Genomic DNA, 25,971 nt, shown 5'->3' with positions numbered 1-25,971 from the left:
TCCTTAAACTCAGCTCTGCAGCATCTCTCTCCCTGACCCTCCCTGCCCTCCAGCGATTCTCCAGGCCAGGGTTTCCCCCCAGCTACATCCTTCCTCCATCTGCAAGTTGTTGGGGGTAACACGAAATGTTCTGATGGAAATGAGTTGTGCATGTGGTCAGTGTTTTTTGACCATCTGTTTAATATGCATTTTGACATCGCGGGCTGTGTTTCTGTGTAAATACTGTTTCTGTTTGGCTACGGCAGCTAGGGAGAGGAGTGCTGTTTGTCTGGTTAAAGCAGCGCTTTTCTGTTTATTCTGGCCTAACCCTGTTTATTAGTCACTCTCTAAAACAAAAGTCTGATTCCGCACTTCTTGCTCCCTCGAAAGACTACCCCTCTCTCCCTCTGGAGCAGCAATGAATTAATCCTCAACTTCTCTTTACTTTCTCCTATCTTCTTAACTCAAAACACTTTAAGGGAGGCATAGGGAGGGGCAGATGCTGAACTGAACCTTCACTTCCACTTCAGAATTTCAAACCACATCTCAATTTTGCTGGTAGCATATAGGGTAAATGAGCACACAATTGTGTTTTCTATCATCATCACGTTTAACCTGAAGAAATGATATTTCAAGTGATGTTTAAAATCCATGGATGACACGGGCCTTGCCCAGCATGACAATTTCTTGGCGGTGGAGTGCTGGTCTGGGCTTGCCTAGTGGGTTAACATGAGGGAGAGAGAATTCAGACTTTTTTTTCACCTTTGAACTGTGCTCATAAACAGCCTGGTTTCACTTGGAAGGTCTCTGTCTGGCTCCAGAGTCCTCTACAGGGCCCTGGACTTCCTTCTCTTGGGTCCATAGCAACCCCAAACAGAAGGCCTCTCTCTCCCTCCTTCCTCTTCTCCCTTGCATGTCCAAGTACCAAAATCCTGATCATACCCTGTAACTATCTCTGGGTTTTGTCCCTTTCTCCTCATTCCCCCAAGTCCGGTCTTAGCTGAGGCCTTATTCTTTCTCCTGGGCTACTGCAGGTGCTTCAGACCTCATCACTCTTAAGACCTGTCAAATCCATTCTCCAACAGTTGTTCCAGATCTGGGGGCTCCCAGCGCCCTGCTCTGTAACAGTTGTTTGTGCACAGGGCTGCCTGTGGACCCGGCCCTGCCTGTCCCCCCACTCTCTGTACTCATCTGGGTGGCCCCAAGCAGCTGCAGGTCCCCAGCACATCTCAAGCACGCACCAAGCAGTTCCGCCTCTGGCAGATTCGCTCCACCAGTCAGGATTGACCCTCTCCAAGAAGCCCTTCCTGATGCTCCCCAACCCTCTACAAGACTGATCTACATGTCCCTTTATGCTCCCTTAGCTCCGCGTCCTGCCGTGCCCGTCCTGGCCTCCGCAGGTATGTGTACAATTTGGGGAGGGGACTGTGTCATAATCATCTTTGTAGTCCCGGCCCAGCCCAACAGTAGTGCCCCCTAAACCTGGAAAAGCTCTCCCCGCAAAGTTGCTGGAAGCCCATCATCGGTGTGTCTTTAACCCCTGGGGGTAGAGAGGGTGATCTGGACGGAGACATGGTGACCGGGGAGCCTCCATAGCATGGGGAGTCACTGCCTGCCTAGTCAGGCCTCACGGCTCTAGTGCCCAGTGGCAGGGTATCCCAGCCAGCGGGACCTGGCGCTCTGCTCATGGTCACGTGGTCTGAGCACCGCACCACTCACCCCCCGCCCCACCCCGCACCGCAAAGCACGCTGGGCCAGGCGCTTGCACGCGGTCGTCATGACAACACTGCCCCTGCACCCCACAGGGTCTGAGAAGAATGTGGCGCAACAAGGGGAAGACCACTGGTGCCAGGACCCCGTTACCCCCTGAGGCCCCCACAACAAGCCGTACTCCTACTCCGGCTAGGGCCCAGGCGGTCGGTAGCGGTAAGAAATAGGGTATCCTTCATCATCCGAAATGCGCAAGGGGCGGGGGAGCCTGAACTTCGGGGTGGCACCTGCCCATTACTGAGAGCAGGGTGCGGCCCGAGGCTGCGAGATGGGAGGGTGCTTCGGGAACCCCAACTGTGGCGGGAACTTTGGGGTTCCTCCAAACGCGGACAGGAGGGGGGCCTCAAGCCCCCGCGGTGGGTCTGCCCTTCGCGCCATAGATGTCCTAAAGGAAGGCGAGTCTGTCCGTCTGTCGCTTTGCTGTTAAAGATCTCTGGGTGGAGCAGGGCGGGTGAGTGTGTGTGTGTGTGTGTGTGTGTGTGACTGGGTGCTCTTCTCCTGCCCCTCTTTTGTGGAATCGCCAGAGAGCAGGGCCCAGGTGCCTAAGAGACTCTTGAGACCGTTCTGATGTTGCACCTGTATGCCACCTACATTTTGAATATTTCTGCGCCCATGAATTATTTTTAGCAAAATAAGCACGCTCCCTCCCCCACAAAGTTTACATTTCGGATGCTTGTTTTAAAGCCTGTGCTTGTTCGTTTGGAACTGTGCTAGAAGTCTTACATGAGACAGGCATTGTTATGCTCTGACTTGAGCATAAAAAGGAAATTTGGGCTTGAGAATTTAAGTCACTTGTTAAAACTAGGTCGGCACCTAAGTCTGACTGCCCTTGACCCTTGAGTTTCCCAGTGCTTGGCTGTTGGCTGTTCAGACTAGGAGGGCAGGAACCACCTCCAAATGAGATCTTTCTCTAGAAATTCTAAAATGTGCAGCTAAGTGGAAATTGTTTGGAATTCAATGCTTAGGTAGGCGAGGATGAAAAGTGAAATTTAGGTTAGATTCCTGACATTTTCCTACGTGGCTTGTTATTCCTAGTTTTTGCTTTACAATCTTGAGGACTGATTTACTATTTTTTTATACAGTATAGGAAATAAATTATTGGTGCCATAATATCCTGACACACACACTGCATAGGGGAATTTTAAATGAAAGATAGTAGCAAAAATATATAACAGAGATGTTTAAATACTTAAATCTATGGCCAGTTAATTAAATAAACATGCTTGTAATCTTAGATTCCTTCATTCACACACACAAAAAACGAGTTTAAGTCTGATACATTTCTTCATGACCTGGGCATGGTACAGCCAGCCAAAGGCCGGCACGACCCTCAGATCCTCAGGGCAGTCCTCTCCAAATGTTAATACTAAGGAAGGCAGTAGCCACGAGGGAGGAAAGAAGCCCAGTGGAGCTCAGCTCCAACATGTAAATCCGTTTGAGATCTCCTTGCTTTGTTTCCTGTCCAGGATGTGAATGACATTTTCTAGATTGCAAGTGAACCATGGTCACATGTGTCCGGGCAGTGGAGCATTTTTATCCTTCCCTCCAGGCTCAACAGCTTGAAGAGTCTTTGTGTATCTGAGTGTTTTAAATGTCCTGATGAGTGTAGGTTAGAGTCTGTTTGGCTTTCTCGAATTCAGCACTTTTCAAACTTATTTGACCATAAAACCCATTGTAATTAGAACATCTTGATTGATCATCTTATAGAAGATTGGTATTCTGCAAAACATAGTTTAGGAAATACTGTCCTAAAATATTATTTAAATAGAGGAAAATTTCCTAGAATAGGTGAAGGATTTCTTATGTACATCTATCCACAAGACAGAGATTATGCTGACATTAAACATTTTCAGAGAATATCTAACAACGAGGGAAAGCTATGTACAATATGTTAATTGAAAACAAAAGGCTATAGAACTATATTTAAATGTTCCAATTTTATTTAATAATACATGTAAAAGAGCACTGGCTAGTGTAGCTCAGTGGATTGAGTACGGGCTGTGAACCAAAGGGCTGCTGTTTCTATTCCCAGTCAGGGCACATGCCTGGGTTGCAGGCCAGGTCCCTAGTGGGTGCCACATGAGAGGCCACCACACATGATGTTTCTCTTCCTCTCTTTCTCTTTCCCTTCCCCTCTCTCTAAACATAAATAAATAAAATATTTTAAAAAATGAAAAATAAAAATACATGTAAAATAAAACAATAGAGAAGAAATGGCCCCAGACCTCAATTGTGGTGGTTGTTTGGCAGTGGGATTGCTGATAAATGTTTATTTCTTTTTGAATAATTTTTTGTGTTTTAATTACAGTCAACATACAATATTATGTTAGTTTCAGATGTACACCCAGTGATCAGTTATTTTTATAATTTACAAAATGATCACCCAATATTTTTCCAGTACTCACCTGGCACCATAACATAGTTATTACAGTATTATCGACTATACTTCCCTATGCTGTGCTTAATGTCCTCATGACTAGTTTGTAACTGCCGTTTGTGATTCTTAATCCCTTCACCTTTTTTCACCCAGCCCCCTCCCCACCTCCCTTCTGGCAACTGTCAAAGTGTTCTCTGTATCTTTAAGTCTGTTTCTGTTTTGTTTGTTCACTTATATAGTTATTTAGATCCCTCATATAAGTGAAATCATATGGTATTTGCCTTTCTCTCTCTGACTTATTTTTTTTACTTAGCACAATACCCTTTTGGTCCATACATGTTGTAGCAGATGGCAAGATTTCATTCTTTTTTATGGCCAGTAATATCTCATTGTATATATGTACTATTTCTTTTTTATCTGTTTATCTATTGATGGGCACTTAGTTTGCTTCCATATCTTGGCTATTGTAAATAATGCTGCAATGAATGTACAGATGCAGGTGTCTTTTTAAATTAGTGTTTTGGGTTTCTTTGTATTAATGCCCAGAAGTGGAATTTCTGGGTCCTTTTTTGTCTCTTGTTATATAGCCTTTGATTAAAGTCTATTTGTCTGATATAAGTGTTGCTACCCAAGCTTATTTTTCATTTCCATTTTCATGAAATATCTTTTTCCATCCCTTTACTTCCAGTCTGTGTGTCTTGTGATTTGAAGTGAATCTCTTGGAGAAAGCATATGCATGGGTCTTATTTTTTTATCCATTCAGGTACCCTGTGTCTTTTGATTGGAGCATTTAATCCATTTGTATTTAAAGTAATTATTGATGGATAGGTATTTATTGCCATTTTATTATTCATATTTTTAATCTTTTCCCCTTTCTTAAAGAGGACACTTTTTTATTGTAATACTAGTTTGATGGCAATGAACTCCTTTAGCTTTTTATTGTCTGGGAAGCTCTTTATCTGTCCTTTGGTTTTAAACGATAGCTTTGCTGGGTAGAGTAATCTTGGCTGTAGGTCCCTGCTTTTCATCATTTTGAATATTTCTTGCCAATCCCTTGTAGCCTCAAAATTTCTGTTGAGAAATCAACTGACAGTCTTCTGGGAGCTCCCTTGTAGGTAACTAACTGCTTTTCTCTTGCTTCCTTTAAAATTCTTTCTTTGTCTTTAACTTTTGCCATTTTTATTATGTCTTGATGTGGGCCTCTTTGGATTCATGTTGTTTGGGACTCTCTGCACTTCCTGGACTTGTATGTCTATGTTCTTCACCAAGTTAGGGTAGTTTTCAGTCATTTTTTCAAACAGGTGTTCAATTCCTTGCTCTTTCTCTCTTTCTGGTGTCAAAACATATGAATGTTTTTATACTTGATATTGTCCCAGAGGCCCCTCATATTTTTGGATTCCTATTTCTTTTTGCTGTTCTGATTGGGTGTTTTCTACTACCTGACCTTCAAAATCGCTGATTTGATCCTCTACTTCCTCTAATCTACTGTTGATTCCTACTAGTAGAGACTTCATTTCAGTTATTGTATTCTTCATTTCTGACTGGTCCTCTTTTATGTTTTCTATCTACATTTTTATGTTTCCCATCTCTTTGTTAAAGTTCTCATTGAGCTGATCTCTTCTTCTTGTAAGTTCATTGAGCTTATAACCAGTGTTTTGAACTCCATATCTAGTAGATTGCTTTTCTCCATTTTGTTTAGTTCTTTTTCTGGAGCTTTTTCCTGTTTTTCACTTGGGACATGTTTCTTCATCTCCTCATTTTGGCTGCCTCCCTCTGTTTGGTTCTATGTATTAGGTAGAGCAGCTATGTCTCCTTGTCTTGGTAAAATGGCCTTATGTGGTAGGTGTCCTGTGGGGCCCAGTGGTGCAGCCTCCCCACCAGTCACCTGAGAAGGGTGCTTCAGATGTGCCCCTCCCCATGTGGGCTGTGTGCACCCTCCTGTTGTAGTTGAGTCTTGACTGCAGTTGGCATGTCAGTGGGAGGATTGACCCCCTAAGCTGATTGGCTTCTTTGAGGATCTGCTGTGACTACAGCAGAGGAGCTGCTGTTCAGGGGCCAGTCTCTTGGAGCAGGACTCACTTCATTGGGGCTCTGGTGTTTGCTGAGTCCACCTCATGAGTGTGTGGCTTGGAGAGTGGTTGGGTGGTTCTGTAGCATGGTATGACGCTATCCTGGGTGTGCTGGCTCCGGAGCCTCCTTGGAGGTGCAGTCCAAGGTCAGCTGCCAGTTGTTCTTTGCCCAGGTGAGATACAAAGTGATATGCAGGTGGATGCCACTTGTGCTGGGCTGGGGAGGTACCTGGAAGAGACTAAGCTGCAAACTGAGCCTGGCCATCCCTAGTACTGGGCCTGGGTCTGCTTAGCAAGAGGTAGGGGCAAACCAAGGGCAGATGCTTCTTGTCTGGGGTTTATGGATCTTTCAGAGATTTTAGGGAAGTCAGAAGCATGAGCCAAAACAGGGCATTTGTATGGAAGGAAACCCACTTGAAGTGGGTTGGTTGGGCCTGAAAATTAGGTGGGGCGAGGTCTCAGGGCAGGGCACAGGCGTTAGCCAGGTTGATGGAGACTCAGCTATGGCACCCTTCTGAGCCTTCAAGGGGAGGGCTCAGCAAAGGCACAGTGCTTCTGTCAGGGAGGAAGCTGTCCCTACAGCCCTGGTCCTGGTGCCAGACAATTTAGTTCCTCCCCATGTACTCCTGGTGCCTTTGGAGCTGCCACCCCAGAGCAAGTGAGTCTGTCAGCATGTCTGTGCTTGGGCCCTTTAAGATGAACACCCGGGATGCCAGCGACTCAGCTGCAACCTTTGCTGGTTTCCACAGACAGAAATCACAGAGACTTCCCATTCTGGCACTGGAACCCTGGGCTGGGGATCCTGGTGTGGGACTGGGACCCCGTGCTGCTCGCAGGGGACGTCCTCAGCTAAGATACCCCTCCCAGTTAACTGTCACATGTGGGTGTGGGACCTGCCAGTTTGTGTCTCTGCTCTTCCTTCCAGTCTTGACATAGCTTCTTCTGTATGTCCTTAGTTACTGTTCAGCTAGATTTCAGGCAGTTCTCGCTGATGGTGGTTCTGTAGTTTAGTTGTAATTTTGATGTGGTTGGGGCAGAGGTGAGTACCGAGTTTACCTGTGCCGCCATCTTGACCAGGGCTCTGTTTCTTTTTGATGTTGAAATTGCCAAGTTGATGTGCAGGTTATTGATTTATTTTTAAAACTAATTTTTAAAAAACTTTAAGAAAAATTTATTTGCTTTGGTTTTTAATTTAATTGTCATCTTAAATCTTTTTTTTAAGATTTTATTCATTTATTTTTAGAGAGGGAAGGGAGGGAGAAAGAGAGAGAGAGAGAAATATCAATGTGCAGTTGCTGGGGACCGTGGCCTGCAACCCAGGCATGTGCCCTGACTGGGAATCGAACCTGCAATGCTTTGGTTCGCAGCCCACACTCAATCCACTGAGCTACACCAGCCAGGGCATCATCTTAAATCTTGTTTTGCAAATTTGTTTAGCAAACTCTTTAATTCACATAGTGCAGAGTCCACTCAGCAAAGGACATCTTTGAGATGAAGAGACTTAGAGAAGCTGGCTCCTAAAAACACCAGCCTCGCTGAGTAGTGAGATCTCTGAGCACAGACTTTTAAAAGAGATTTTACACAAAAGGTAGGACAGGAAACAAAGACAGTGACAGGTACTTCCACCCCAGAAGGCCTAAACCTTGAAAAAAGATGCTTTTAAAGTAATATCCAAAACACGAAGACCATAATGGAAAGGTGTAGGTATAACAGAGGAAGGAGATCTCAACTACTGCTTCATTTCTGTCTTCTTTATTAAGAACTGAGTGGGGTGGGGGTGGGGGGAATCACCTTAGAAAGAGGAAATGGAAGGCAGGGTAGGCAAAGAGCTTCTTTCTATGAGTCCGCCTCCATGTAGCATTCAGAACCGACAGAGCCTTGTTCAAAGATGGCATCAACTTGCATGGTGTGAGGGTATCCAAGAAGCTTAAGGGACCTGGTGATTTTTCAGATCCCTTTAGAATTTGGATTCTCTGATAAAACTGTCTATTTGAAGCCATCATAAGAAACCTAGAGTTGCCTTAACCCAGTATGGCAGAGTGGAAAGCAGCTTTGGAGCCAGTTTGATTCTCTACCCTGCCCTTATTAACTGCATGACTTGGGACAGAATATTTTGTTCCTCTGATAGCATTTTCCCCAGCTATCAGCCGTGGTACCTATGGAGGTTAGTTCTCCTTTCATGTCGCTGTCAAGTCAGTGTCTGCCCCCCTCAGGGGGGGTTTCTATGGCCCCGGTTCTCCAGACAGCATTTGTATGCTCTCCCATCCCTGACATCTATGTCTTTCCTCTTTCTGTGTTCTTAATTCTTTCTCCTTCTCTTTCCCACCCACTCTGTACACACACATTCATATCTTTGAAAGAAGTGTATTTTTTGGGGGGGGAGGGGCTCTTGGAATAATTTATATATGATGAAGGGTAATCATAATGCATTTATTTTTCAAAAGCTCCAGAACCTGTTGACAGTCTCCAGAAATATTATAATAATCTGTGTTTGAAAAAGTCCCAGAAAGTTAACCCTTTTCTATTGCATATACTCCAAGGAGTGGATGAAGAAATCAGAAAGGGGTAAGGACAGCAAATACCTGATTATATCAATAATATTCCCTGATATTCATCTGTGTGAAAACCCTGAAATACTGAGTAGACTCAAAGCCATTTGCACATGCTTGGTAAAATGGGCAGACCTCTTGATTCAGAGGAATAGTTGACTGACGCTGTCCATGGTCTCGGAGGTAGTGCGTGTGGTCTGCTGGGAGCAGCGCCAGACCAGCAGGCTCCAAATCTGGGCTCCAGATGCGTCCCTAACTCCTGTGAGCTGTTTGTTTATACAAATCATCAAAGTCTTCAGTGTTGTTATGTATCAAGTGGGGAAACTTTTGTGTGTGTGAGAGAGAAATTATTGGCTTGGCCAAAAAGTCTATTTAGTTTTTTCTGTAAAATAAGAGACACATTTTTCATTTTTACCAATAACTGTATTGATTTGGATATTTTGAGTATGTTGGCTATCTCCTGCTATTGGCTTCTAGTGGGTAGAGACCAGTGGTGCTGCTAAATCTTCCAATGCATAAAACATCCCCACAGCAAAGAATTATTTGTCCAAAATGTCAGTAGTACCAAGAAACTTCAAAAACCACTTTGACACATTCTGTCAGTCACAGCACCTTCTCCATACAGTGCACAAATCTTTTTTTGCATTTCAGTTGTGTTTTTACCTTTCTTGAAATAATAAAGCATAATAGCCAGAAATGTTGCATATTTTCTTCCATCTCCAATATTAAAATGCTGTACAAAAATTCACCAATTTTGATGTTTTTTTTAATGCATGCTGATATGACAGCTGTCACAATACAACCTAACAAAATTGTTTCGAATGAAGTTAAAGACAGCTAAGCACTGCTAGAGCCACCATATGGGAAAAAAACTAAAGGGACTTTTTGGCCAACCCAATAGGTTATATAGTATATATTAAAGTGCTGTGGAAAATTTAGTAGTTTTAAGTTACTTGTTGTAAATTTATATCATAGTACATATGTGGTTCTGATAAATACTGTCCATGGTATTACTATTTACATGTAAAAAATACTTTTATTTCTTTACTGAGTTTCTTATTTGTATTTTAACAGCTTGAAAGAAATCACATTAAACATTGCTGGTAACAATCACTCAGTGCCAGTGGAAAGAGTAACAGGTGAACATTTTTGGATCCTTTCCAAAATTTTAGAGAAGAATCCTTGTATTAATGGTATGTCTCCTTAAAAATCATTACTCATGCATTTATTTTCCTGACTTTAAGTGTTCATTATTAGGAACATCAGCTTCTATTCATCTGTGTCCTTCAGGTTTGGACGTTAGATATAACCTCATAAGTGATGTTGGTGCATACTATGCTGCAAGACTGCTTCAGGTATTATTTTACTACAAAACGTTTTATGTCTTTTCTTCCAGAGGCCAATTAAGAACCAGTCCTTTCTTTGGAATGTGCAGAGTTTGAGCATGCTAAGCCTGTAAATTAGCCCTTTAGTGCAGATTCACTTTGGAGACACTCAAACTGAAATGCTGCATATGGTTGCATTTTATCTAAGAAAGGCAGTGTGGTCCCCTAATTAGAGAAGGTGTACTTAAAAAAAAAAAGGCTTCGGTTCAGCCTCAGATCAGCACATATGTGTTTGCCTCTTTCTTAGATAAAAGAAAGACTTAAAGCAGCATATATCATTTTTTGATTCTTCTCTTACATTGGCTTTTTAATGTTATAACTACTTATCCCAACCTCATCTTCTAAAAGTGCTTTTAATGAATTAAAAATGGCACACAGTGTATGGGCAGAGTGAAAATTAAAAGATGAAGAGACGTTATTCTCAGCAATCACAAATGAAAGTGCTACAAAATCATCAACATGTTCTTCATTCTGTTTCCTGTGAAACCGCTAAGTGTGATGGCATGCACAAAACACTAGTTTTGCAAAACGTCAGTTCCTGACTATGGTATATTTACAATGCTTGAAATATATTGGAAAACACATTGTGCATTTGGCCTCAGCGGAGCCAGGAACTGGAGCTCCAGAGTCACCTTCCCCAGACTTGCTGTGCACTGCAGTTAAATGCATGGAGCGCATCCACATTTGAGTCATTGGTCTGAGCTGAGGATAGTCTTTTTCTTTTACTTACATTGCAATTATATTTATGTTTAAATGAGAATAGTGATTTCCCCCCCCTTAGTTGTAGTTTCTTTTGCTAGACTTGCATATTTTCTGATTTATAAATATTTTCTTTCGAGGTAAATACTTTTACTTAAGTAAAACAGCTCATACCTTATTGATTTCTCATAACACATGTGTAATGGCATCTTTTCTCTCCTTACGACAGAAACAACACAGTCTCCTTTACTTAAACCTCATGTTTAATGATATTGGGCCCAAAGGTGGAGAACTGATTGCTAAAGCACTGCACGTATGTACTTAGGTGCCTCAAACTAACACTGTATGTGGGACCTTTAACTTCTCATATCTTGGAACCAGCAGAATCAAATGGTAATGTGATTACCATTATTTTAATATTGTGGGAATGTATATTTTTCATTACACTTCGATTTACTAAAATGTGAACATTATATGAGCACTTTTGAACTCATTTAAAAATAAATAGCTTAAAATATAATTTGCATACCTAAGATTTACCCTTTTAAAGTGTTCAGTTCAGTTTTTTTTCCAGTTCAGTCACAGAGTGGGGCCATGGTCACCACTGTCACTGCTTCACACCACTGTCGCCCCAAGAAGCCCTGTGCTCGTTAGCTGCCCTTCTCCATTCCTTTTTCCCCACCCACCAGCCCCCGACCTGCTTTCCCTCTGCAGCTTGCCTGTTCTGGATAAATGGAATCACACAATACGTGGCCTTTTGTGATTGGCATATTGTTTTCAAGGTTTGTTCTTTTTATTGCCAAATAATATTCCATTGCATGGCTATATCACATTTTGTTCATCCACCTGCTGATGGACATCTGGGTTTCAATTTTTGTCTCTAATGAATAATGTTACTGTGGATGTTTGTGCACATTTTGTGTACACTTGTTTTTATTTTTCGTGGGTATTTACCTAGGAGTGGAATTGCTGGATCATTTAATACTTTGAGGACCTGCCAGGCTCTTTTTCAAAGTGGCTGTCCCTTTTTATAGTTTCATTGCCAGTATATGAATGTTCCAGTTTCTCACCAGCATTTGTTACTATCTTCCTGATTTCAGCCATCCCAGGGAGTATGAGGAGGTCTGTGGTTGTTCTGAATTACATTTCTCTAATAAATAGTGGCGTTGAGCCTCTTCACGTTGTACACTGTGCACTTTTTAGCCATTTGTGCATCTTCTTTGGAGAAATGTTTATTTAAATTCTTTGCCTGTTTTAAAATTGGGTTGTTTGTCCTTTTGAGTTGTACGAGTTCTTTATATATTCTGGATACAAAATCAAATAAATATCAAATATTAACCAAATAAATATTTTGCAAATATTTTTTTCATTCTGTAGTTTGCCTTTTCACTTCCTTAATGGTGTTCTTGAAGGATAATATTTTAAAATTTTGATTAAGTTCATCTATTTTTTCTCATGTTGTTTGTACTTTTGGTGTTATATCTAAGAAGGCTTTGCCTAACTCAGTAACAAAGACTCATACTTATTTTCCTCTAACAATACTATATTTTAGCTTTTTCATTTGGTTCTTTGATCCATTTTGAGTTGAGTTTTGCTGTGTGATCGGAGCCAGAAGTCTGACTTCATTCGTTTGCCTGTGGACATACCCGGTCGTTCCGACGCAGTTTGTTAGATGTCCTTCTGCCACTGAGGTTTCCTGACACCCTTGTTGAAAATCAGTTGATTATAAATGTGAACTCTCTATTCTGTTCTTTTGTTTCTGTACTCTCTATTCTGTTCTTTTAATCCGCATGCCTGTCCTTGGGCCACGCCCACGTTGTCACGACTACTGTAGTATTGCAGCAAGTTTTGAAGTCCGAGAGTGTGAGTTCTTCGTTCCTTTTTCAAGACCCTGTTGGCTCTTCTGGGTCCCTTGCATTTCCATATGAATTTCAAGATCAGTTTTTCAATTTATGCAAGAGAAGCAGCTGGGATTTTGAGAAAAATTGCTTTAAAACTTCAGATTAATTTGGAGAGTATTGCCATCTTAATGATATTAAGTCTTCTGATCTTTGACTTTGGTATGTTTCCATTTATTTAAGTCTTCTTTAGTTTCTTTCAATGATGCTTTGTAGTTTCCAATGTGAAAGTCTTGCCCTTTTGTTCAATTTGTTCTTTTTGATGCTATTGTAAATGGAGCTTTCTTAATTTCATTTTTTGGATTGTTCACTGCTAGTGGGTAGAAATACTACTGCGTTTTACATATTGATCTGGTGTCCTGCAGCCCGGCTGAGCTTGTTTACTCTATCAGACTTTTGTGTGTGTGGGTTCCTTTGATGCGGCCCCTGGCTCATGGGGTCTGCCACATTGTGGATGAGACACGAGACATTCACACGGACTACCGAGTCCGGTAGAGGAAAAGGGACAGCATGGCTTTTCTCTCAAGGGGAGCAAAAGCCATGGCCTCCGGCATGACAGGCCTTTATTTCTTTTACTTGGCACTTTACATGATGGTCCTCATTTACTGTTCACAGGTTCGCTTTAGGTGGTTACCTTTTACATAAAACAAAGAAGACAATGCCACTAATCACATTACAGAAGAAGGATATTTGCAAATGCAAAGGGAAAGGTGGTTGAATTGGTTATACTCATCCTTGGAAGGTTTAGTATTGATTTTAGGAAGTTGCTTTGCAATAAATGTTTGCTGCCTCATTTCAGGGTGAGGGAGTTTTTTAGCAAGAGCAAGACTCAAAGCAGCCTAGGCACATTGCAGGCCTGATTCCCCACAGGAGAACCTATCTGTGGGCATGGGTCCTGTGCATCTCCGAGTGGGAGCTGGGCCCATGCCACACAGAACGGTCTCCTACATTCCTTAGGGTTTTCTACTTATAAGATCATATCACATGCAAACAGATAATTGTACTTCTTTTCCAATTTGGATGCCTTTTTGTTGTTGTTGTTGTTGTTTCTTTTTTCTTGCCTGATGGCCCTGTCTAGAACCTTCAGCACGATGTTAGAGTTGCTGAGTGGACATCCTTGCCTTCTCCCTGCTCTTAAGGGAGTTTAAATTAGTTTTAAAGATAATTGTTTGCACTTACATGTCCTGATATTTATATTTATTCATTGGGACAGTGACATGTCTGTACTTCTTTGTGAAAGATTTATCCAAAAAGTGAAATGAGAGAAGGCATTAAATTTTGCAAATGCCCAAGAACAGTATCTTTAAAAGTAACGCAGTGAAGCGACTGCACAGTGGGTACAGGGTCTCTTTTGGCAGAGGCGACGGTGTTTGCAACTGGCTGGAGATGAAGGCTGCACAATGCTGAAAGCCGGTGAGCTGCTAAAAGCCAGTGAATTGGTCACTTCTAAATGGTTAATTTTGTGTTATGTGAATTTTACCCCAATAACAAAGTGCTATGATTTTCTTAGAAGATAAATTTATAGATTTTCCAATGAAAGGAGAGTATAGTAAAAGTCTACTTCACTTAATGGGTCATTGTTTGGCATCTGCTTTCTTGGCATTTTCTCTGCTAAACTATTAAACTCGATTTTTACCTATTATGGAAAATTGAATGTTACCTTTAAGAAATACATCCTATTCTATCTCCATGAAAAACTGATGAGTCAAAAAGGAAGAAGGACTTATAGACATGTGTGGTGAGTGCAGTGGGAAGAGGCATAAAGGGACTAAATGGTAATGGAAAAATGCAACAAAAAATTTAACCAAGGGTTGATTGTTTTCCTTTTCAGACGAATACAACTCTGAAATACCTAAGAATGACTGGAAACAAGGTCGAAAATGAAGGTGGAATGTTTTTTGCTGCCATGCTACAAATTAATTCATCCTTAGAGAAGTTAGATCTGGGCGACTGCGATCTGGTGAGTGAATTGGTTATGAGGAGGTCACCCAGGTAATAGATCGTTTTCCTGGGAACCAGCACAGAGACCAGCTAAATGACACCATTATAAATGATTAGAGGGGGTGGGGGGCAGGGTAAGGGTGGAAAGAAGGGGGAGAGACTAGTCAAAGAGCATGTATGAATGGCCCACGGACATGGACAACAGTGTGGGAATTGACCGTGGGAGCGGGGGTGGGGTGGGATGGGCAGAGGAGGCAAAGAGGGAAAATTGGGACAACTGTAATAGAATAACAATGAAAAATGGTTAAAAAAAAGAAAAATTAGTGTGGTTTTGAAGATAAAATTGGTTTAGCATTCAGTTTCTTAAGTATGTATGAAAAAAGTAAACTTTTCTCAAAAACTACTAGAAATTATTATTCTATCTATAAAATTGTAAATGTAATGATATTATAATGATATTTTTGAAAAGAAAAAAAAATGGTTTGCCTTGCCCCTAATGTCTAGTAGAGAATGTCAGAGAAAAAGTTTTTTCTTCTTGGCATGATAGTGCTTACTTAATAAAATGATGGTAGTAAATAACATTATAGGAGAATTTCCAGAATAATAAAGATCTCACTAAACTTCTATCCATAACCCTTCTTAACCTGTATGGGATTTTAAAAGAAAAAGACCATGTTCAGTTTAATCAAACAAATACTACTTTATTAGTGTAATTTACATTTTTTGCTTTTGAAAAAATTTGGAAGTGGGCGGTTATACTGTAGCATAAACACCTAAACTGATGGTGCCAGAGCTGCTCTGGGCCTCCAACGGGCCTGGCAGTGAGAAGCCTGTTTTTTGCATGTCTTGAAATTCCAGGCTTCATTTTCTCAATGTGCTTTTAAACCAGACCTTGGGGACTAATGCTGGGAACCTGTTGTGCAGGGACATGGAAACAGTCAGATGGTCCAGGAGGCTCTTTGGGGCAATAGGTTCTGGGGCTTAAAACAGTAGTGGGTGCAGCCAGTATTGTCTCTGGGAGAGCATTAACTCAATGTATATTCTACATTGAGTTCTACACACACCAGCCACAACCCTAGATTCTTATAGGGATGTAAGAGTGCATTGGATATGATCTCTGCCCTTCTAAAACTTCTACTTAGTTGGGAAAATATCAATAAACAGAAAAAAATGCTATGAAGATAGCGACATAAGTACTCTTGATGATGGGGAGGAGGTAATTTGCATAATAGGGTCGTGGCCTAAGACCTGAGGAAGCAGTGTTTAGGAGTCAGGAAGGGTGAGAAAAACCTGCATGGGAGAGGGTCCATCTAGAACATTCCAGGCAAGGGGTCCAATACACAGACTCCGATAGTGCTTCTCCAAGTGTGGTATAGGTAGTATCACTGATACAGACTGAGGTAATTTTAATGCGCAGGTACATATTTTGCAGATGTTGTCTATTTACTTCAAGGGATTATGGTTTTCCATTCATAGTAGTGACACAGTGTTTTAAAATAAAGTGAAAAAGACTTCATGGAAAAGTATTAAATAGTAAAATGATGTTCAGATATGGCAAAAATCAGTTGGGAGCTACATGAATGATGAAATACCAAGTCCGGCAGGTTTTGAGAACTGGAAAGTCGGTGGCTGGACAGCGGGAGTTAGAACAGCACCCCACAGTGAAGGTGGAGAGGTTCGCAGCAGCCACATTCAGCAAAGGTGGTGTGGGCTGTGGGTGTAGGTCATGGGAAGGAGAGGGGACTTTATTATAAACACAAATCATGTGAAGCCCTTAAGTGGAGGGCTGACGTGATCTGACTGGTACTTTCCAAAGATCATTCCGGTTTCTCTGTGGGGAATTAGAGGCTTGCAAGAGGAGAAACCCACGGCCCACGTAGGAAGTTTCTGCAGGAGTCCCTGTGGGTGATGAGGACTGGGGGCAGGGGTAGCCACTGAGGTGAACTAATCTAAGACTTTTTTAGAGGCAGAATCTCTAAGGCTTACTGATTCACTAGATGGGAGGGCAGCAGGACTGGGGAGTGAGAGGAGGCCCAGGTTTTATGGCACAACTGCCAGGTGTGTGTGGTGGTTCCGTCACTGAGATGGGGAGAATTAGGCCCAGCCAGTACGGTAGAGAGGGAGGCCTCTGGGGTGGTGGGAATGCCACTAGGAACCCTATCCCGCCACACACACACTTTAAACCTATGGGTGTGAGTATAAAAGAATGCTGGCACAAGGATGTCTGTTCTCAGTAGGACGGAGCCCCAGCTGGGACCCACAGGTGTGTCTGTGTGTCTGAGGTCTGAGCCATACAGAACCTGGAGTGCTCGGGTGCAGGCCGAGGCAGATACCCTGGGACACGGGTACTGAAACTCCCCCATGCATGTTGTCAACAGGTGTCAGGACAGGTGCAGAGAGCGTAACAATCCATTTCTGAATTTGGTCAACCTAGAATTCAGGGAGCAGGAAATGCTTAAACTTTTTAAAAGCACAATTTGATTTATCAGATTCAATTACTAATCTTGCAATATTTATTTATAGGGAAATTATATACTTTGCCAGTTTCCTTAATGAATTCACCTGTTTTTAGGGAATGCAAAGTGTGATAGCATTTTCTACAGCTCTGACTCAAAACCAAACAATTAAAGGAATAAACCTAAACCGACCTCTACTGTATGGTGAACAGGTATGTATTCCAAATGATAGTAGTTATTACCACATGTGAACAAAACAAAGGTACTGCTTACTAAATGTTATGGCAACGTTCACAAATGCATTGTATTTTTAGAATTGTAAACTGTTTACAAAAAAGAAACTTTAAAGGAAAACTATTAATTCTGGATGAGAGTTTAAAACTAAATATGTTTTAAGCTTGCTTATTTAAGCTGTAGCATGCCATTTTTTTCTCTCATAAACTCAAATTCTCAATGAATAAACCTGTGAGAGGCAGAGAGTTATGATGAAGGAATAAAAGATTAAAAATGTTAAAGGCTATGTCAACAGCCAAGTGTGAACTGTTTTGTCATGTTGAAATCATGAGTAATAATGGCAACATGTGTGTGAATGGCAGTCCAGGAAGTCTGGACTTGACCCTGTACGCAAGCTGCGTCTAGGAGACGGAAAGAGGAGTAAAAGTGTGGTTCCTACTTTCAAACCTTCTCCTTGCTCCTTAACAACCTTGTAGGTGGCTTTCCTATCAGTTGTAAAGAGCCAGAGAATAAGAATTCATTGTACTGTTGATCTAAACAAAAACATCATCTACCAAAATAATGTTCAAAGTACTTTATATAGCCTTTAAATTATCTATTTCACTGTTCTCTATTAGTATGAGTCACTGAGAATTAACCATATTTTTAAAGTATTTTTCATATTCATGTGTTTTTGCATTCTTTGCCTACATGGATCTCTCTTTTGAATTATCTCTGCACTCTTCTGTATCAAAATTTTGGGAATTTTACATGTTAATTGCTTCATGTACATAAATCTAATCTGTTTAACAAGACATTCTGAGTCCTCAAATACAAGCACCCTTCTTTAAAGGCCAGCAAAATACCTGGCTCAAAGTAAGGATTCAGTGAATTGCTTCATTCGTGATTCATTCAGTTAATAAATATTTGAATGCAACCCTACATCAGACACAATGCTGAGTGTTAGAGATAAGAAGTCAACAAAGCACATAGCTGTTTGTCTTCAAGGAGCTTTCCATGTCCATGGAGTGAGATCAACTTTGGAGGGTGACATGCTCAGGGTGCCTTGGGAGCATGAGGAAGGGGGACAAGATGGTGGTGGGGGTGGGGACAAGAGGTGGCTGGGAAGGTTCTCGGATTGAGGACATGACAGATATGAAGGCTAAACATTTTCTGGATTAAAGCCCCAAAGAAATAAATATGTTAAACTGTTCAAAATAACAGAAGCACAATTCCTCTTTTAAGTATGTTGACTGGCGTCATTCATTACTCCCGAGAAGAGTTCTTGCAAGCCCAGGGCGCTTTCTCAGGCCCAGGCCCAGGCCCAGTCCCTCGCTCTCAGGAGCTCCAGCTCCATAAACTCAAGCCTGCTGTCTCTTCTTGTGCAAGATAGCCCCCACCCTCTCTGTCACCGAGTATTCTCTTAAACGGCTTGTGGAGCAGAATCCTCTTACGCCTTCTCATGCTATGCAGTTCTGAAATGTAAGTCTGCAAAATTATTCTGTTTTAAAGTTTTACTTTTCATTATTTCGGGAGCTTGGAAAAATATCGATGCCAGGTATCACCCTAGACAAATTAAATCACAAACTCAGTGAATGGGGCTAAAAAAACACCCTTTACTATTTCTGACACTGGTTTTCTCGTTCAAACTTCTCGACCTAAAAATGCAACTAAGGTGTTAAACACAATTTTTTTTTCTTTTTAAGTTTAATTGTTGTTCAAGTACAGTTTTCTGCCCTTTGTCCCCATCCCAGTCCACCCCCCAGCCCTCCCCTTCTCCCTCCCCTTCTCCCTCCTGTCTCCACCCCTCCCCCCTGTTATTGTCCATGTGTCCTTTATCTAGTTCCTGCACTTCCCCTTTCCCCTGAAATTCCCCCCCCTCCCCTCTCTGGTCACTGTCAGCCTGTTCTCAAAACACAAATATTTTTGAGTATGTCCTCCATTCCAGGCACCATCCAGAGCAGTACTGGATTTCCTGAATAGATTAGTTTGCATTTGTTAAGATCACAGACTACAGTTTCCCCTTGGGTATATGTTACCATTGTCAAAGCAGTAATTTAAACAAACCAGATGCAGGATTATAGAGTATTGAACAGTGATAAATGCTTTGTAGTTTTCTATAGAATTCATTTCGTGTAGGTACTTGAATTTTGTGTGGGAAGTATAATTTCACTTATTTTACGGAAAAGGAAAGATAAAATAATTTGCTCAGTTGTATAGCTAGCAAAAGCCAAATCTAGCATTTGGGTACTTTTATTATAAACCACAAGCACAATCTACTATTGCTGTGTGGTTTCATTTAACCTTTAAAGTTTGTTGTAGCCCTGGCTGGTGTGGCTTAGTGGATTGAGTGCCAGCCTGTGAACCAAAGGCTCACCGGTTCAATTCCCAGTTGGGGCATATGCCTGGGTTGCCAGCCAGAGCAACCACACATTGATGTTTCTCACTCTCCTCCCCTCTGTCTAAAAACAAAAACAAAAACAAAAACATTTTAAAGTTTATCTTAAAACTACTGTCTGGAGGCCTGTCCAGAAAGTATCCATCCATGTAAATAGTGATATTTATTGAAGAAGAGACGTTAAGAAACGTTGTACACAGGACAATGATGTCTCAGCCCCCTTCAAAGTAGGCACCTTGATACCTCACACAGTTCTCCAGATTGCCATCAGCTGCCCCATCCTATTTTCCTGAATCTCCTCAATGGTCTGAAAGCTTTACCCTTTCCAAGGTGGTTTTAGTTTTGAAAAAAGCCAGAAGTCACAGGACGTCAAAGTCAACATGGGTGATTTGATGACTCATCAGAAAGCTCTGTAGGAGACGTGATGCGTGAGTGGATGCGTTGTCGTGATGAAGCTGTTAATTACCATTTGCTCATAGCCGTGGCCTTCTGAATCATTCAAAAAAATTCCATGGAGGAATGTTCAAGTTTAATGCAAAATCTGTTGCTTTTCTTGCTCAGTCCTTTTGAATGTGACAGCTACAAAGTACACATGCTCACTCAATGGTGTTTACCACCCCCACTGACTAGCACAGTGAAGTCATCATTGTTCACACATGCACATTCCAGTCCACTCTCCCTGGCTGCCAGGTTACATTGATGTTGGCACAAACTGTTCTCGTATCAACAATGGCTGGACTTTTTCTGGAAAGAACTCATATATGGTTATCAATCTTTGTGATCAGCATTCCCAATGACTCTAAAGCTTACTGCAAATACAACAATCATGTAAGAGGACCATGAGATATTTTGGCCCATTAATTTAAAAAGCACATTTTTATTTTGTTAAAAACTTGAAGTGCCTGGTATTCAAATCCTCATTTGAGGTTATACACCTTTTTCCTGGAAGCAACTAGATTTGAGGATTTTTAAAAAAAAGTCTTCCAGTGACCAGAAAACAAGAGTAAAACATATTTAGACATTGGGATGATTATAAAAGGGAGGAGTCAGATAAATCAATTGTTAAAATGAGTACTTTAAAATAGAATCAAGACTGGGAAATGCCTTTGAATCTTGCCTACTGTGAAGCATGGAGGTCAGGAGCAAAGTTTAGGAACATGTGGAAGGTCAAGAACAATTCAGAGACTCTTGAGGGGACAGCAGTAAGGGAGCTTATATGCTCAATACATTGTGGAGCTGATTGTTTTTTTTCCTTCTGAAATTGTTTTTGGTAAGTTATGATTTTTTAAGTAGCCTCTTAAAACATTAGTCACTGCATTTTACAAGTGCCTGCTGCCTGTTTCTAAGACTGTAAACATACCACCGTACGTGGCAAAAATGGTAAAGATTATCATGCCAAAAATGGCTTTTTAAAAAAAGCCAGGCCAAACAAAATGCAAGTTGTAGACTGTCTTAACTGGTGTATTCTTTTTAAAATAACTTAGCATATGTTCAGAGCAAATGTACTACTTCGAAGTTATACTTTGGAAAAATGATTTTATCTATTTTTAGGAAGAGTCCACCGTTCACCTAGGCCAAATGTTGAAAGAAAATCACTGGCTTGTGGAACTATACATGAGTAAGCACGACGTCAGAAACCCTGGTCTCAAGCAGCTGTGTGATGGGCTGAATCTGAACAAAAGCCTGCGCTACCTTGATATCAGCTGGTAGGTGATAATCTAGACAATAAGTGATTCAGAAATTAAGACATGAGAATAATCTATGTACATATTCATGGTATGTAGGATATTTTATTCCAAAGATTAGAAAACACAACCACTATTATCAACCTTTTATCCTAAGCTTTAGAATTTAGTTTATACTGATATTAATCACCTAATAACTCCAGTGAGCAGTTTAATTATGTAAACCATAATAGAAGCAACATTTTATGGTAAACTTTCATTAGTTTTTTTTTTTTGGAAATTGAATGATTAAAAATAAATGTTTACTAAACTAGGAAGTACTGTTTATTACTATGTTTTTAAAAAGATTTTATTTTTAGAGAAAGAGGAAGGGAAGGAGAAAGAGAGAGACATCAGTATATGAGAGAAACATTGATCGGCTGGCTCTTACACATGCTCTAACCAGGGACTGAACCCACAACCCAGGCTTGTGCCCTGACCCGGAATTGAACTGGTGACCTTTCAGTTTGCAGGAAGACACCCAACCAACTGAGCCACACCGGTCAGGGCACTATATAACAGTTTTTAAGCATGTTATCTCTATGAATAAAATACTTCAAATTACAAATGTAAGTACATATTTTCTTCTTTCACAGCAATAAAATAACTCGTGATGGAATCACTTCTTTGGCTGATGTCCTGAAAAGCAATACTACCTTGGAAGTAATAGATCTTTCTTTTAACAGAATAGAAAATGTAGGAGCAGAGAAACTCAGTGAAACTCTTGCTTCACACAACACGAGTCTTAAAGCGTTAGTATGGTTTTATATTTAATCAAAATAATAGAAAATTTGAAATGTAATCTCAAACCACTTAAGATTCATGATGAAATATGTGAACACATTTTCTAAAGTCAATTTCATCTATTTTTGAAAAGTACTCTTAAAATAGTAATAAAATAATAGGGTAATAATAAATTAATGAGAAAATTCTTACTGCTTATGTTTATTCTGAATTCTAACAAAAATCATAACTATTCAGTCAACTAAAAATAAAGAATGAATAAAAAAATTACTTTGGTGACTTTATCTTGAAAAATATATCTGTAATCCATCCCCAAATGTTTACTGAATAATAGTAAAACTATTTCCAAAATGTAGGTAGCCCTACTAGGTACATGAAGCATACAATTAGAAAACTGCATCCCTTGGATGTTAGGAATTACCTGGTCAATATTTTGACTGCTGCCCTAAACATATTTAAGGATAATCCTACAACTTTACACAATAACCTGTTTGTAATAAATGCTGTTGCTAACTTATGCATTCTCTTTTTATGGAAATACTGGTTTCTAGGTTGTCAGTAGTCAGCAACAGTATAGAGGGAGAAGGACTTGTTGCCCTTTCAGAATCGATGAAAACAAACACCACACTCTCTAATATCTACATTTGGGGAAACAAATTTGATGAGGCTACATGTGTGGTAAGTTTGTTTCTTGACTGAAGACATATTTCTTGGGGTCTTCTCTGTAACATCAGACATTTATAATTATTTACACTATTACAAGTGCATTAGGAATGATTACAAAGTAGAGTGAGACACTTGTTTTGATAAATTTTAACATTAAGTCTTAAAAATTAGCTACTGGAAATTTTGGGGTTGAAATAGCAAAAGATATCAAACTACTAAGGTCATATACTAAAACCCGAGTTTAGAACTAATAGTAAAAAGCTAAAGCAGAATGCAACTAGACTTTTAAATCTTTTACTGTATAATTTTTGCCTTTCTCTATAATTTCAAACTTACTGACAAACCAGTTGAACATATTTGTAACACACCCTTACACAGATACCAATGATCCATGAGATATACAAGGTAATTTCTACAACGAAGAAATAATTAGGCAGCCAGCCAGGTCAGCATCTAATAGTACTATGGGGATTATTCTCTTAGCCTAAATCTGTAGATTTGCTTCAGCGGCCTCATGAACTCCAGAGTTGTACGACAAAATCTTCACTTGCTCACTTCTGAGAAATGGTTTCCCCACTATCGTCAGATCTTCAAGGACATAGATAATAGCTACCCCCCTGCTGTGGGATTTGAAAATTTTGACCATGGGATCTTTGGTCCACACAATTGGTAATACAGAGAATTGTTAACTCTGGTAGTCATTTTTTAAAAGTACCTAATATATTAGAAATGTTGTAAAATTATAATTTCATTGTATGAAATAAGTGAATAAAAACCTAACCACAGTACCTGGAAAATATTAAGACTCAGCAATGTTTAGAATACTTATTATACACTGAAAATTAGCATGGCTAATTTGTTTAAGCATTGTACAGTGAACAAACTGTTTTCTTAATGATATAGTTTCTCTTTTCTTAAAAATCTTAGGCATATTCCAACTTAATTCAAATGGGCCGTCTGAAACCAGACAATACAGATGTGGAGCCATATGTGGTGGACGGACACACGTATCTTGCAGAAGTCTCCAATGGCCTTAAAAAGCACTATTACTGGACACCAACTTATGGAGAAGCTTGCAGCCCCTCATCTAATGCGGGTTTTAGTATTGTACCAGTAGGCGAACAGCTGTGAAAAAAGGCTCTTAAATTTCATACATTTGTCTTACTACATTCACAGATTAGTATTTTATTGCTTATTAAATTTCTTTCATAAATTAGAACAAGTTACTTTTGTCAAATATGTAAAAGATATATTAAACTTTGTACAACTATGCCTTATGAAAAACTTGACTAGTGTAATTTTTAAAAGAAATTTGACAAAATAGAGACTAACATTTTAACCCTGGAGAATCAAGGAACTAAACTATTTTTATAAAGAAAAATATCACCAAGAGTAAAAGAGCAATGAAGCAAAGTCGTTAGAGGTATGCTAACTGAAAGTTGACGTGAAGTGGCAAAACGGTTTCAGGTGGCAGGTTCTCAGGGAATTTCAAGGGGGTTAGGGGTAGAAGTATGTTATGTCTTATTTAGGTATTACAGGTGGGTGTTATAGAATCTCACAAATAAAGGCAAATATATATAAATATAAACATTTACAAACACATGTAAGTATCTTTCCAAACAAGTCAGTGCTGCCAATGAGCTTTTTAAGATAGTTTCTTTTGGAGGGTGCCAGTAACATTTTATATGATTTAATGGTAAATAATGATTGTTGCCTGAGTCCAATCTTGTTTTTAAATTAAGATTCCCATGAAGAGGCAACTGACAGTATGATCCTTTGTTTAGAGACCTATACTCACAAACTTATTAATTCATACACAGGCAGAGGCTGCTTAATCTGAATGATTTATTACTGCTCAAGCCAGACAAAGTATTAAAAAAAGTATATGAACAGCTTTTAAAAGGTACTTTAAATTGAGGTTCTGCAGTCTAAAAGTAAATGACAGTCTATCTCTAAATGTTGAGGAAGGAGTAATAGAGGTGGTGGTCAGCTTTATAGTTATCCAAGTAATGACATCCACTTGACAGTATTGTGAATTCCTCAAATCATAGCTGTAGTCTAAAAATTTAACATTAAAAAACCCAAACATATCTGCCACTGCCCATCCTTTAGTAGATTAAACAATTAAGGTAAATATCCCCTACTCACTATTTCATTATTTTTAAAGTTTAACAGGTCTTTCCTTATACTCAGCACCTTTCCATACTCCCTAGGAAGGTGAGGATGGTGGTGGTGGTTTTAAAATGGGAAGAACATTTGAATAATTGTATCATTATTTTCATTTAACGTTCGGGAGTCATGAGCCAGAAAAGACCTGAAGGTCTTAACAAATTCATTCCTGTGCTAGCAGAGATCAATTTGAATCATCCAGGAGGGATGGTGGCCATCAGGTTGAGTCTGTGCTGAAAAACAAAATCTTGAAACATCTGGAATTGGTTGAAAAATGTACACTTAGTAGTTCATGTTAGTGACACAATGTGTGGATTTCAAAGGTTTTTTTCAACATAAATATTGTTTATAAATTATGATAAAGAAAACTACCATGTCTGGGAATGGAATTTTATATATGACTTTCCATGATGCCAAAAAAAAAAACCCACATTGAGTATTTACTGTCAACAAATGTTTACAATGGAATAAAGCTGTAGAGAGCACAGAATGTATCCCGACTCATACACTGATTTTACTTGTTGATTTTACTTTTTGTTATTAAGTGTTATTGTTATCAAGCCTTACATGGCAATGCTCTTCTCTACATGTTTCAAATCTTTTCTTTCCATTTTAAGACCTCATCCCTGCAGATTAAAAAGACTATTTTTTTAGAGTTCTTTTACATTATTATATGCCAAATATATCTAGAAGTATCTATCTAAAAAGCCCTATGTCCCAGGAAAGTCAAAGTGTCTCTGTAATAATTACAAGTGCAATAGGAAGAGAATACAATTTCTTAATCAAATTTGAAAACCTGCAGAATTCAATGAAGCCAATAAAACCATGCTATAGGAAAAAGCAAAAGCATTTTAAACTGCTACTCCTAGCAGTTAAAGATCCAATAAACTCAAGTTTGAATGACAATTGATATGACAAACTTCTTATACTTGAA

General features: G+C 39.9%; 1 protein-coding gene across 1 annotated transcript; it reads left to right on the top strand.

The window, feature by feature from the left end:
• Window positions 1-1,766: 1,766 nt before the first annotated feature.
• LRRC34 (leucine rich repeat containing 34) lies at window positions 1,767-25,527 on the top strand. The gene is made up of 11 exons (XM_045851576.1): window positions 1,767-1,905; window positions 8,640-8,760; window positions 9,819-9,937; window positions 10,035-10,099; window positions 11,058-11,141; window positions 14,558-14,686; window positions 17,240-17,335; window positions 21,286-21,440; window positions 22,055-22,210; window positions 22,754-22,880; window positions 23,796-25,527. Exons 1-11 carry the CDS (start codon window positions 1,797-1,799, stop codon window positions 23,997-23,999), a joined length of 1,365 nt encoding a protein of 454 aa, XP_045707532.1. The 5' UTR covers window positions 1,767-1,796; the 3' UTR covers window positions 24,000-25,527.
• Window positions 25,528-25,971: the final 444 nt, after the last annotated feature.

Source organism: Phyllostomus hastatus, unplaced genomic scaffold (genome assembly GCF_019186645.2).
Source record: "Phyllostomus hastatus isolate PE091 unplaced genomic scaffold, TTU_PhHast_1.1 phas_contig_86, whole genome shotgun sequence".
Taxonomy (NCBI): domain Eukaryota; kingdom Metazoa; phylum Chordata; class Mammalia; order Chiroptera; family Phyllostomidae; genus Phyllostomus; species Phyllostomus hastatus.
The sequence above is the reverse complement of the archived record's forward strand: the minus strand, read 5'-3'. Positions and strand labels throughout refer to the sequence as shown.

Excerpts from the sequence above, each read along its gene's own strand:
- LRRC34 (XM_045851576.1), top strand. The coding sequence starts at position 1,797 with ATGTGGCGCAACAAGGGGAAGACCACTGGTGCCAGGACCCCGTTACCC. Across the intron at positions 10,100-11,057 it reads ATGCTGCAAGACTGCTTCAG|AAACAACACAGTCTCCTTTA; the intron begins GTATTATTTTAC and ends TCCTTACGACAG. Across the intron at positions 14,687-17,239 it reads ATCTGGGCGACTGCGATCTG|GGAATGCAAAGTGTGATAGC; the intron begins GTGAGTGAATTG and ends ACCTGTTTTTAG.